Below are 11,946 nucleotides of genomic sequence, written 5' to 3' on the forward strand. Positions count from 1 at the left end.
CTTTCAATCACAATACACACCGTAACCATGTACAAACTTTCGTTTGTAATCAGAAGGTACCTCCGGTAAACGATGCAGAAGATTTCTGTGGATTTTACTACGAGTAAAAAATCTGCGGACGATCTCAAGTGAATCACAACGCTGTAATGATCTTTACTACGCATCGAATATGATCTTTACTATCTCGAATATGCAAACGAGGAGGTAGAATTAAAGCGTTTCCATTGATATAAAGGGTCGCACACGTTTAAGGGCGCCAATAGCTGAAGAGACTTTCTTGCATATCTCTTCAACGTGTTTGCTTGATGAAAGTTGAGCATCAATGGTAAGACTCAAGGATTTAGTATGATCAACTCTCTTGATCATTTGGTCATCGATTCTGATCTCAACGTCATCACATTGAGCATTCAGTCTCTGCCGTGATCCAATTATCATTAGCTCCATTTTAGCAACATTTAAACTAAGTTTATTGGCTTTCAGCCAACAGCTGAGGTTATTAAGTTCAGTGAGTTAAAGCTAGCTTAAGTTCCATTAACGTCTTAGCAGATAATAAAATTAGTATCGTAGCAAACATCCTTAATGCAGCGTCCCGCTGGCAGTTGGGGAGATCGTTAATACAAATTAAAAATAGTAAAGGAACCAGTATGCTGCCCTGCGGTACACCGCAACTGAGAGTCCGGGCAATTGATAGTTTGCCATTGGGGTCGGCTTTTAAGTACGACAGGGACCACCTAATAGCTGCCTGGTCAATACTCAACTACAACATATCTTACCCAAAATAATCTCGTGATCAATGGTGTCGAATGCCTTAGTGGGGTCAGTGAAAACAACGCCATTAAAAAAAAAACACTGTCGATGTTAACTGACCAATCATCTGTCGCCTCAAGCAAAATGATCCGAAAAAGTAATAATAATAATAATAATAATAAATTACGAATTTATATTGCGCAGTTTCCATGGCGAGATGATCAACTGCGCATTATAACAATACATGGAATAAAATAACAAATAATAAATACTAATTACATCATGTGTTGTATAAAATATTTAAAGCCAAGCTAACTAAGAATAAAAAGCCTTACTAAAAAGATGCGTCTTTAAAAGTTTTTTAAAAGTGTCAACAGATTTGGCCATTCTAATATCTGAAGATAAATTGTTCCAAAGTTTTGGCGCCGAAGCAACGAAAGCACGGTCGCCCAGGGTTGTTAAAGTTTTAAAATTCGGATGAGATAGCAGTATTCCGTCGTTAGATCGCAGTCCATATGTTGAATTTAAAGGCTTAATTTTGATAAAGTACTATGTAAGGAGCAGAACTCTGATTGGCAGCTTAACAGCAATTTGTTATCATTTAGATAATGATAAAGTTGGTTATAAAGAAATTTTTCAAAACCTTTAGAAACTATTGGAATTACAGAAATTGGCCTGTAATTGTTCTGATCCCATTTGAAAGGGGCTTAGTGCTAACCTTGTATTGCAAAAGCTGCCCTTTTTTCGGCCAATTTATTCTGATCCGATTTCCAATCATTGCCCTGTAACTGCCTGGAAACCGGGATACTTCTTTTTACTATATTCTCAACCTCGGATAATGCAATTCTAGCTTTCTCATTGGTTCATTGGATATCGGTTATCAGCCATTATACCTGCGTTTGACCCCATATGGAAATGATTGTGGCAAATGTCGCTCAGCATAAAATCACTTTCCGGTCGTTTCTTAAACTTAAAAATAAAATTTAGCAAAACTAAAGGTTGAGAATTTAATAAAACAATTATTCCATTCGCCCTTATTGGATACGAGATTGGTGATAGCCAACTCGGCGATACATGCCTCGTTGGCTATTTACCATCTCATATCCAACAGGCTCATGGAATAATTATTAATTGTTCACTCAACCGAAACCTCGTAATAACTGATACAACGGAGAGGAACATTGCGTTTCCCTACGGTAAACTGCAAAAGAACTTAGAAATAATGCACTTGAAATGGCCTGCAATGCGCATGTGCATACATATAAGCCGCTGTACAAGAACACCAATTCAACCAAAAACCATTGACCGTGAAAGACAAATAATAGCGCGTAAACGTCCATCCATCATTAAGCAAGTATTTCTTCTACAATTTCAACTCCAGGCCCCACAGTACGTCTGGCTGCTATCAGACAGGCTACATGTCCGGTGGAAAGTCGAACTTTGTAGAGTCCAAAGCCTGCCCTAATGGTCCCCCGAAGGGCGGTGTGTGGTTCCCATTTTCAGTTACGGTCAACGACCAAACCGCCCGAGTGTATCACAGTGGGGTCCTGGTGGCCACATTCAAGCCGTATTTCGCTTCGAGGTCACGAGGAGGAGTGCTCATTTTCCATGGTTACAAAAACGTGATACTCTTCCGGAAGTTCCAAACTGCACGTCAACTTTCCTTTACCAAAAGATGCAAGGAGGTAAAGTCCCCTTTAGTTGAAATCTTCAAAGCACTAAATAAACTGAAGAATAAAAAGGCTGGCTGACAATGATCATCCCCAATATATATCATGTTCCCTTAAAAATGTTTCATAGTATTTTTTCGCAAGTCACTCCTTTTTCGTTTATTCCAAAATTATCCTCAAATTTGGCATCGATTTAAATTAGCCCATCTTGTCTCTTAACTCTAAGTCTCTAAAACTCCACAGACTGAGGAATTATTTCCCCGGTAATGAGAGAGGTAAAAATGCCTCATTTGAACTCATACACAGCAGCATTTCAAATGAAGCGGTTATGGTGGAGTAAGGTTTATTGGTCTGAAAACTGACTCGTTGTTATACAAATTAATATTTTTTAGGTCTGTGATGCAGCAAAGAAAAATCAAGAACATTAATTCCGGTTTTTAAGAACGACTATAATTACACTCCACGGTAGCAGTTTTTTCAGAGATTCCGTCAGTTTTTGTTAATTTAGTGGTGCTTCTAACTTTTATCCCATTTACTCGTTATGAAAAGGCCGATCATCAAAGAGTATTTTTCAGGTGGTTGAGTTTCCTGGTTATGTCAAAATGGATGCTGGCGATGGAAATTGGCCACAAGATGCCTTCTGTCAAGTGGCCTTTGAAAGCGATGGTAGAAACACGACTTACGAGATTACAGCAGACTTGTACAACTTCATAGGAAACAACAATGTCAACTTCGGACACCTGGGGCTGTTTTTTAATGCAGAAGATGAGGACAACTATGATTTCGTCTACTTCAGGTTTACAAAGGCGTCTTAGTTGTTATTTAGTTCGCACAATCGACTTTTAGTCGAACCCAATAACGTAGGATTTCTGCCACCTGAATACGGGGCTAACCTACTAACGCACTTGAGAACTCGATAACGATCACCCGAAAAGAGGCGTTTTGAAATTTAAAAAATTCTCAGCTATCAGTTAAAAAAACACATCGTTTCTCAGCTAACAGTTAAAATTTGGGCCGAATCTTAGCTATCAGTTAATTCCATCCATACCCTGAAATTAACCTCCACATGAAATTATCTGTAGTAGTGGTTCAGCTACGCCGATCTAATAGATTCCATGTTGCTGTCACTCATAACGCAAGAGTTTCTTAAAAAACAAAAGCAACTTCATCCTCACTCGCACACTAACCCTGTTTCAGTGGAAATTTCACATCCACCGAGTCAAAAACTGCAGAGGCAGAAACTTTCGTCAAAAATCACTTGTTTTCAAACCGATGCAGAGATTGGTCACTCTTTCATTCCCAAAGTGTTCCCAGTTGAGGACTAAAATAGACTGGCGTTTGCTGTTATTGGAACTGAAACGATTATTTGTAGTATTTAGGAAATAATCAATTTCGTTCTTCTTTTTGTCAGGCCTCACAGCGCCGGGGGATGTTTCCAGACTGGATACCTCTTCAAGGGCCAACCTAAATTTGACAGTGCTAAATCATCATCATGCCCTACTGGTCCTCCCAAAGGAGCAGAATGGTTCACTGCCAAGGTGGTAGTGTCCAACGACACCCCTGCTGGGGAGGTCAAGGTGTACTTGAAAGGCACCTTGGTGACTTCATTCAACCCACGCTACCCAATCAAAAAACACGGAGGTGTTTTGGTTGCCAATGGCTACAAAAACGTGATTTACTACCGAAATTTCAAGATTCTGTGAACAGAGGCTCCAAAGAAGAATTATACCGGAAAATAAGTTTTGGATTACATTAGATGTAGTGAAATTAGTTGTTCTCTAGGGAAAACGACTTGTTCATTTCACCAGAAAAATGTGACAAGAGTTAAAAGTTTAATCGAAAATAAAGATGCCATGGTCAATGATCGGATTGTCTCACATTTATGAATAAATGCAGTGTTTTTTACAAGACCGTTTTACCAAAATGCCTTACAATTTTAGAGTGTGCCAGAAAAGCAATGAAGGAATTAAGGCGTAGCTGAATAATTTTAATTCGCTCGAAAATCAGGTGAACCATTTTTCCATTTCTTGTTTGCTTAGAAGGTGCAAAGCTTCATATAACTTTCATACGTTTTTTGCACACTCTTCTGCATCAAATGCAGGAACAAGTTACGTAATTAAAAAGAAATCGCGCTTTGGGGAATAATCGACATAAATCAGTCATAGTCACTGGGTCAATCATCGAACCAACGAGGGCGTTTCGCAGGAGACTCGCCATCGTTCTCCCCAAACAGCTTTTTCTTATATTTGTTTACCAAGTCTGAGAAATTCGATTCTTCTATCTTGTCCTGTTCTTTTCGTCTCCTTCCTTTCCTCTTTTTACTCACCGAGCTGAATGTCTCAACACCACTCGAGGAAAGAGATGACCAGCCAGTTGTCTGCATATTTTTCTGCTTGTGTGAGCTTTCTTTCATTTTGCTTGGTGGGCTTGAAGGGATAGAAGAGAACTGTTTTCTGCTTTGACGATCATTTTTATCGAGTTTTCGTGGCCCTGGCAACTCGGTGGAAATATTATTTTTTCCTCTTTTCGCTTTCCACGAATTTCTTTTTGCACTACTTCCTTCTCCATCCTTGTTAAAATGTTTTACCGCGCTGTCTTCATCAGCAGCTTTCTGACCTGCCGACTTTCGTTTCTTTTTCGCTTCTCTCTTTCGTTGCCGCGCCTCTCTTCGCTTCATATTCTTCTCCAGTCTTTTCTCCTTATTCGTCTTAGGTTTCTCAGTGTTCGCATGCTCTTCCTCAACCTGCCGCTGCTGGTGACGACCCTTGTCTAGTCGGCGCTTCTTCGCTTTAACAACATTGTTGTTTTCCAAAGAGAACTCCACGATCGGCCTGCGATCCGCGCCAAAGATATCTGGATTGTTATTGGTTGCTCGTAGAGCCGCTAACGCATCGTTATGGTTGTTAAATTCCACAAATCCGAATCCCAAAGATCGCGCCCGGCCCGCGCTATCCATACGATCCTTACTTCTAACGATGAGAACACTATTTACGTGCAGCTTCCTTCCTGTGGAAGTGCTGAAGATTTCCTTGAGCTTATTATCGCCAACGTTAAGTGGAAGGTTTCGAACGCAAAGTCTAAAAAAAAAAAACAAAAGAATTGTCACGACATAATAATTTGCATGCAGCCGGTTCTAAGCGTGGGTGAACGTGAGTGGGGAGGGCTCGATTAGTCCTTGCGAGACCTGCCCTCGGCACTCTCACTGTAATAATCAATGACAACTCGGGAATACGCGGAAAATTTTAGGGCTCCTTGGAGTTGAACCTGACCTAGCAATTAACCTACCACGAAGCTAGAAAAAACCGGTGTAAATGTAGGCCATTAAACTCCAGTGGTTCAGATAACAGCCATTTTGCACACTGCTACAAGTGGAATTTTACGTTTGAAATTCGAAAATTCGTGAAACAATGTAATTTTTTGTAGATGGTCACTCGGGGATGCTCGGAAAAATGCGAGTGCTCCTGAACAGAAGTATGACCTTCCGATGACTTGTTCGTTCAGATGCTCTACGACTGAGCTACAGGAGATGCGTGGGGGTCAGGTCATTAAACTAGGTTCGTTATTAAAAAATTTGTCTTTGACAAGACGAAGTTGTTGGAATTCATTGCACGTTTCCTCAGGTAACGCAGTGGCCATCCAGTTGACCCCGTCCGAAGACTCTTCGGGTTAAACGCCAAGTGAGAGCGTACAAACACTCACACACAACGGAGAAACTAAGGCCGCGTTCGATTGACCCTATTCCGGATATGAACACTTGGAGTATTAATTTGAAACGGTATGTCTGGCGTTTTGAAGCAAAAAGGATAATAAAAATATGTTTAAAATAACAATTTAGCAGGTGTTTGACAATTTTAATGTGAATCTCCGTTAAAACGAAGGATTTCTAACTTCTATTCCATGTATTCCTATTTCGGAATACGGTCAATCGAACGCACCCTAATTTTCCCCGAATGCCAAACTATTGTAGCTTTGTAACCATGCTAATATTTTCGAGGGTGATAGCAGGCTCCTTTCAAGTCAGGACGAAAGGGCCCAATTTCAATTCGTGAACCATTTTATTGTAAAATCATTCTGAATAAGGGATGATGTTACTTGCCTGGTTGGAGAGACAAAATAGTTTGGATCTGCAAGCTTAGCTTTCTTTTCCTTTTCAGCATTTTGTCTTTTCAGCAAATCACCCTTTGACAATCCTTGAGCTGCAGATGACCCTGCTAAAATCAGACCCTCCTTCGCAAGGTACAAGTTACGTTTGTCTTTGTTGACCTTCTTCCCTTCTACTTTCTTTTCTTTGGCGAGTTCCGCTGCCTTTCCCCGAGTCACAGCTTTAGTAATGTTCAATTTAAAGTTATCTAAAGAAAGACCTAAAAAATATACTCACAGTCAAAGATGAAACTTTGCGGTTGTCTAAAAATGCGCAGTAACTGTAAATAGGTAATATAACTTAATAATAATAATAATAATAATAATAATAATAATCAAGTGAAGCTATGATCTTCGCAGTTGTGAACGCAATTGCAGGACTTCAACCGGATTTGAACCCGTGACCTCGCGTTACCGGTGCGACGCTCTAACCAACTGAGCTATGAAGCCACTGACGTTGGGAGCTGGTCATTTGTGGGTTCTAATGTTCCCGTGAGCAATGAATCAACGATGAAATGATATAAAAATATATCCAACGTCAGTGGCTTCATAGCTCAGTTGGTTAGAGCTAAAATATGAACAATTTTCTAATTCAGTTAATTCTTCTCATGCTTTATTTATTGCAACAATGTCTAGTTTCCATTCCCCCCTTGAGGAGTTCGGTCACAAACGGCAAAACGGACACTTTGGATTCTGTTAAACGACTGAAAACGCTCGCACACTGCACGGATAACAAACGATTTTTAAAATCGTTCGAACGAATTGCTAAAATGTTCGAACGGTTTGCATGATTGTTGGAACACACGATCTTGAAATTCGAACGGATCGTCTAAATTTCCAAACAAATTGCTTACCCCGTTCGGGAACGGATGGGTTTAAGTTTGGCTAAACGTGAAGCGGCATCGAAGAATCCTGTTTATAATCGACGCCTCTAAGGGGAAAATTTTTCCCTTGATTTGCATTTATTTGTTGCTTTAATTTCACAGATTTCAAAATCTTGATCTTTTTCTCCGGAAAACTGTAGTAAGCCACCTTAAGCCCCTAACTAAAGGTTTTAAGTTAACATCAGTTTTGTTTATGTGTAATCAAGGGTACACTCATTCTCGGTTAACAGTCTGTTAAGACCATCCATCTCCCAAAAACCCTTCACACAAAACTAAAGTTCTTCCACCCAAAAATTAACTTTGTATTATGTGCAGTTGACAAAATTGGGAGATTGGCGAATGATCCCATGCCTGAGCGGATGAGAGGAATGGGTCAATTTCTGACAAAATCGGGACTACAGAAACTTTAGAAGAACAGGCCGCCTTCAAGGGCGTATTCGTGGAATGCGCAAACAGTTAACACAAATTGTCCAGTTACAGTCAACGTCAAGTACAGGTACATGTAAACTTCGGAAAATGGCGAGAGATTACCAGAAAGATAAATCTGTAATATAACTTGAATTTTTTTGTTGTAAAAACTCATTATTAATGTTACTAAATTTGCAAATGCAAACAACGAAGCCCTATTAGCAGGTTATCAGGATACGGGATTTTTTATTTATTTATTTTTTGGAAGGAGACTTTATTCAAATCCTACAGTTTTGCTTGCTTCCTTAACTCCGTTCATCCAAAAATTACAAGATCAGCCTTAAATCATCCGAAAAGCTTACTACAAATCACAGTTCAATAACTTCTCATCCTGTTTGGTATCGTAACTCATTACGGTGCTATGGTAGACATCTTTGCTAGATACCCCCTGAGAAGACATGTGGTTCAGTAAAATACTAAACCCAGGACGATTGAAGAAAATAAAAGGAAATTGAGAAACATTTGGTTTCAAGGCTGACATGTTCATCATTTACAACTTCTTTTTCACCACAAGCTTAAGCGTGTACTCTGAGCTTCTGACAGCTTTCTAAGACCAATGTTACTAAAGTTATCCCTTTCCGGCGGGGTTAGTATCTGGATGGGGGACGTCAAAATATGCGACTTGCTGTCAGGCACATACGACCAAAAATTATATTTTTAACGCTCAAAAATGCGAACTAAGCAAGGTACAGATTTTGCTAGCCTGCTTTATGCAAAACAAATATTGACGCAAAAGTAAATAAATATTAATATGTAGTTTTTAAGGAGAGCAGAAGGAACTTTTAGGGCCGATTTACACGATACGATTTTGTCACATGCGACAAGCTCACGACAGGCCTACGACATGACTTACGATTGTCGCAGCGTTTTAAAACATGTTTTAAAATGCTACGACATTTTTTCTGACGCACACAGCAATCGCAAATCATGTCGTGGGCCTGTCGTAAGCCGTTGTCGCATGCGACAAAGTCGTACCGTGTAAATCGGCCCTTAGGAAGTGTCGATCGAGAATAAAACAATTTGCCATCAGCGAAAAATATTTCGGGTGATTTTTTTTACGTTCAATCAGAGTTTAATTTTCTATCGTACTTTTGGTCGTACAAGTAAGATCGTAAAAACGAAAGTGACATCGATTTTAGCGGCCGCCTGTGATCAAGTTACCTTGCGTGTTTAATACTGACAACTCACGAAACAAAGGATGCGTCTGTGACAAAATGTCGGCAAGATACCGGGTTTTTGTTAGTTTGCTTTTGTTTTTTTCTTTGAAGTGTTATAAAGTTCGACAAAATATATGTGCGAATTTAACAGAAAGATCCGCAATCGTTGATGCTAGCCCAAGTGTCAGCTGAAGTTAAGCTCCCCCAAATAAGGTTAGTACTTGGATGGGGGACCCATTTTCTTTCTACGTCAAAACGGCGAACAAACTGGTTCCCAAGAAATATTGGAGTATTCGCTCTATGCAAAATACTTCTAATGAAGTATTCGTTCTATGCAAAATAATGTTCACAGCGGAACACACAAGTACGAAGCAAGATCTAGAAATAACGTAGACAATTTTCCTTACCTTTAAAGCTTGCCTTTCTCAAAGAAAAAGCACCTGTCCACTTTATCGAATAGTTTAATACTGAATCAATCATGGCCACACTAAATGTTTGCTTTCATCTAAATAACGAAAGTGTGTCACGGTAGCCGAGTGGTCTAGCGCGCTCGCAGGTAATTGTGAAGGTTGAGAAAGTATATGAGTTCCCCTCGGGGCAGGGAAGTCTGGAAATAATGGAGAGAATATAAGTGATTTCACCTGATCGGAGATTACTTTAATATCCGTGGGGTATGCACATTTGTGACTACCAACAAAGAAAAGACACCAGACCGGTTTTAAGACGTGGCTGACTTCTATTCTAAATTTCCTTACCTGAGCCTTGGTCCCCAGCTTCCACAAGGCATTTCTCAGCACTTTCCATTGATTTAAACTTCACAAAAGCCATTCCTCGGCTGTGACCGGTTCGTTTGTCCTCCAACACTATGCAGTACTCCATCTCACCAAACTGCTCCAGCAACTGACAAAGTGACTCTTCATTGGTATCAAATGACAAGTTCCGGATAAACAAAGTTTTGCCTTCTTTTACATCAGACACTCGCTTTGGTTGCTGTGTTGCCATAGTGTGTTTGTGTTGTTGTTCATCTTTGTGCTCTTCACCCTCTTCTTCTTGTTCATTATCAGAGTGGTCATGTTCCTTTCCACTTGAGTCACTGTCAGTCTCTGTGTCATTTTGACTGTCTGACAAATCCTCACTATCCCTTTTTTTCTCATCTGCTGAATTTTTTCCCACATTTTCAGCTTCAGTATCCCCTTCTTGCTCATCTGCTGAATTCCTTTCCACGTTTTCAGCTTCATCTACCTCTTCTTCATTCTCCTCACGTTTGCTTTCATCTGTTTACGAAAGTCACACAAAAGCAATCAGGGGCAGACATTTAGTTTACCAGCTTATTTGAGCATAACTTCAGGCTACTAAAAGGAACTGAGCAGACCATTCATGGCAAGGGATGGGTGTGTGTTGAAAATGAGAGTTGAAGGAGAGGGGTTGGGGGGGGGGGGAGGGGGAGGGTGAGGTAATTTAGTTTGCTTCATGTCCATCCATGAGAAATTATAAGACCCTGTAGTAAGCAAAATTTAGTGTCCAAACCTTCTTTAAGTCCCTTTTTCATCTCATAAACCGATTTTTCCATAGCCCAATCTACAGCAACAGGTCTGCCCAAAATCTTCTTCATGTTTGACTCCTTGATGGCCTTGGCAGCCTCGAAAAAGTTAGAAAACTGCACAAATCCAAAACCAGCACGGCACTTTCTTTCTCCATCCAACTTGGTAGGGATATGCACATTAATGATCTGTCCAAAGTGGGAGAAAAAGTTCTGCAAGTCCTCCTCTTTGCACTTGAAGGACAAGTTTCTCACAATAATTCTTGATTTCTTCAAAGATTTTTGACTTGGCATCTTTCCCTCTCTTGAAAGAAGTACAGCTTCAATGGTATTGCCTTTAAATATTCTCCCAGACAATTTTTTCACCACTACTCTTGCATCTTTGTGGGATTCAAAGACCACAAAAGCTGTTGCTTTTTCTCTGCCTTCCACTGGAAATGTAACTTTTTCAACTTTCCCAATCTTACGGCACTTTTTTCTGATATGGTTTGGCTTAAGCTCATCAGCAAGTCCAGTTATTACTACAGTCCTTCCAATATCACTTTTTGTATTTTTCCTTTGTGATTTTGGTTTCCTTGCTGATGGCTCCTCTACCTGATCCTCTGGGTCCAAAGCTGTAATTGTTTCATCCTCCTGGACATCTAAAAAAGTCGAAATCAACATTGGAAAGCTTGCAACTTACCACAATCATTATAAGTTATTTGGACCATTAAAAATCTGAATGAGAACAACAAGAAAAAAATGCAGAACACATGTGTTGGAGATGCAGAGGCTTCCTGGAAAACAACACAAAGGTCTCCTCATCATCTACAGTAAAACTAAGCTTACAGTTGGAGCTATTATAAGCATAGGATTCTGGACTATTTAATTACCAATAGCTACTATAGCCTCTTTTTTGAACTCCATAACCTATTTATGCATTCGCCATTGACCAATCAGAAACGCGATATTTTGTAGTCTAAGAGTATTTGGTAACAGAGACAATACGATACAATGTAAGAACAATAAAACAATTCAAGTAAACCTTATTTTTGAATTCATTTTTCAAACTAGTTTGTTTCTTTACTTTTCTTTGTTTCAGATCTATAGGACAAAGGAAAGTATAAAAACAAACTAGTTTGAAAATTTGTCAACAAGTAAAAATTTTAATTACCGGTGCAACATGTGCAAAGTGTGTGTGTTGGAGTTGTTGTAGGGACTACCCAAGATGCATAATATTATAGTTGTTGGCCAGGCAGCATTTTAGGCCAAGTTTCCTGCATACCATCCTGGTGCCCTATCTACCCAGCAACTGCACCGGCCAGGTCTGCCTTCAGTTTAAACACACAAGATATGCCCAA

The 11,946-nt window shown here is 39.8% G+C and overlaps 2 protein-coding genes and 1 pseudogene across 2 annotated transcripts in view; 1 reads left to right on the plus strand and 2 right to left on the minus strand.

The window, feature by feature from the left end:
* LOC138019024 (uncharacterized) overlaps nt 1-444 on the minus strand; it is a 4,034-nt pseudogene extending 3,590 nt beyond the window's left edge.
* The window catches only part of LOC138019566 (uncharacterized skeletal organic matrix protein 7-like), a 22,749-nt gene extending 18,468 nt beyond the window's left edge, over nt 1-4,281 (plus strand). The window contains exons 3-5 of the mRNA XM_068866413.1: nt 2,129-2,432; nt 2,993-3,213; nt 3,829-4,281. Of these exons, the coding sequence (XP_068722514.1) occupies nt 2,129-2,432; nt 2,993-3,213; nt 3,829-4,120 (817 nt within the window). The 3' untranslated portion in view covers nt 4,121-4,281. The remainder of the gene's footprint in view (nt 1-2,128; nt 2,433-2,992; nt 3,214-3,828) is intronic.
* LOC138019564 (RNA-binding protein 28-like) overlaps nt 4,277-11,946 on the minus strand; it is a 10,644-nt gene continuing 2,974 nt past the window's right edge. The window contains exons 3-6 of the mRNA XM_068866410.1: nt 10,594-11,247; nt 9,822-10,340; nt 6,514-6,778; nt 4,277-5,494 (exon numbers count right to left, since the gene is read on the minus strand). Coding sequence (XP_068722511.1) covers nt 4,591-5,494; nt 6,514-6,778; nt 9,822-10,340; nt 10,594-11,247 — 2,342 coding nt within the window. The 3' untranslated portion in view covers nt 4,277-4,590. The remainder of the gene's footprint in view (nt 5,495-6,513; nt 6,779-9,821; nt 10,341-10,593; nt 11,248-11,946) is intronic.

This window comes from Montipora capricornis, chromosome 10, assembly GCF_036669925.1.
Source record: "Montipora capricornis isolate CH-2021 chromosome 10, ASM3666992v2, whole genome shotgun sequence".
NCBI classification, from domain to species: domain Eukaryota; kingdom Metazoa; phylum Cnidaria; class Anthozoa; order Scleractinia; family Acroporidae; genus Montipora; species Montipora capricornis.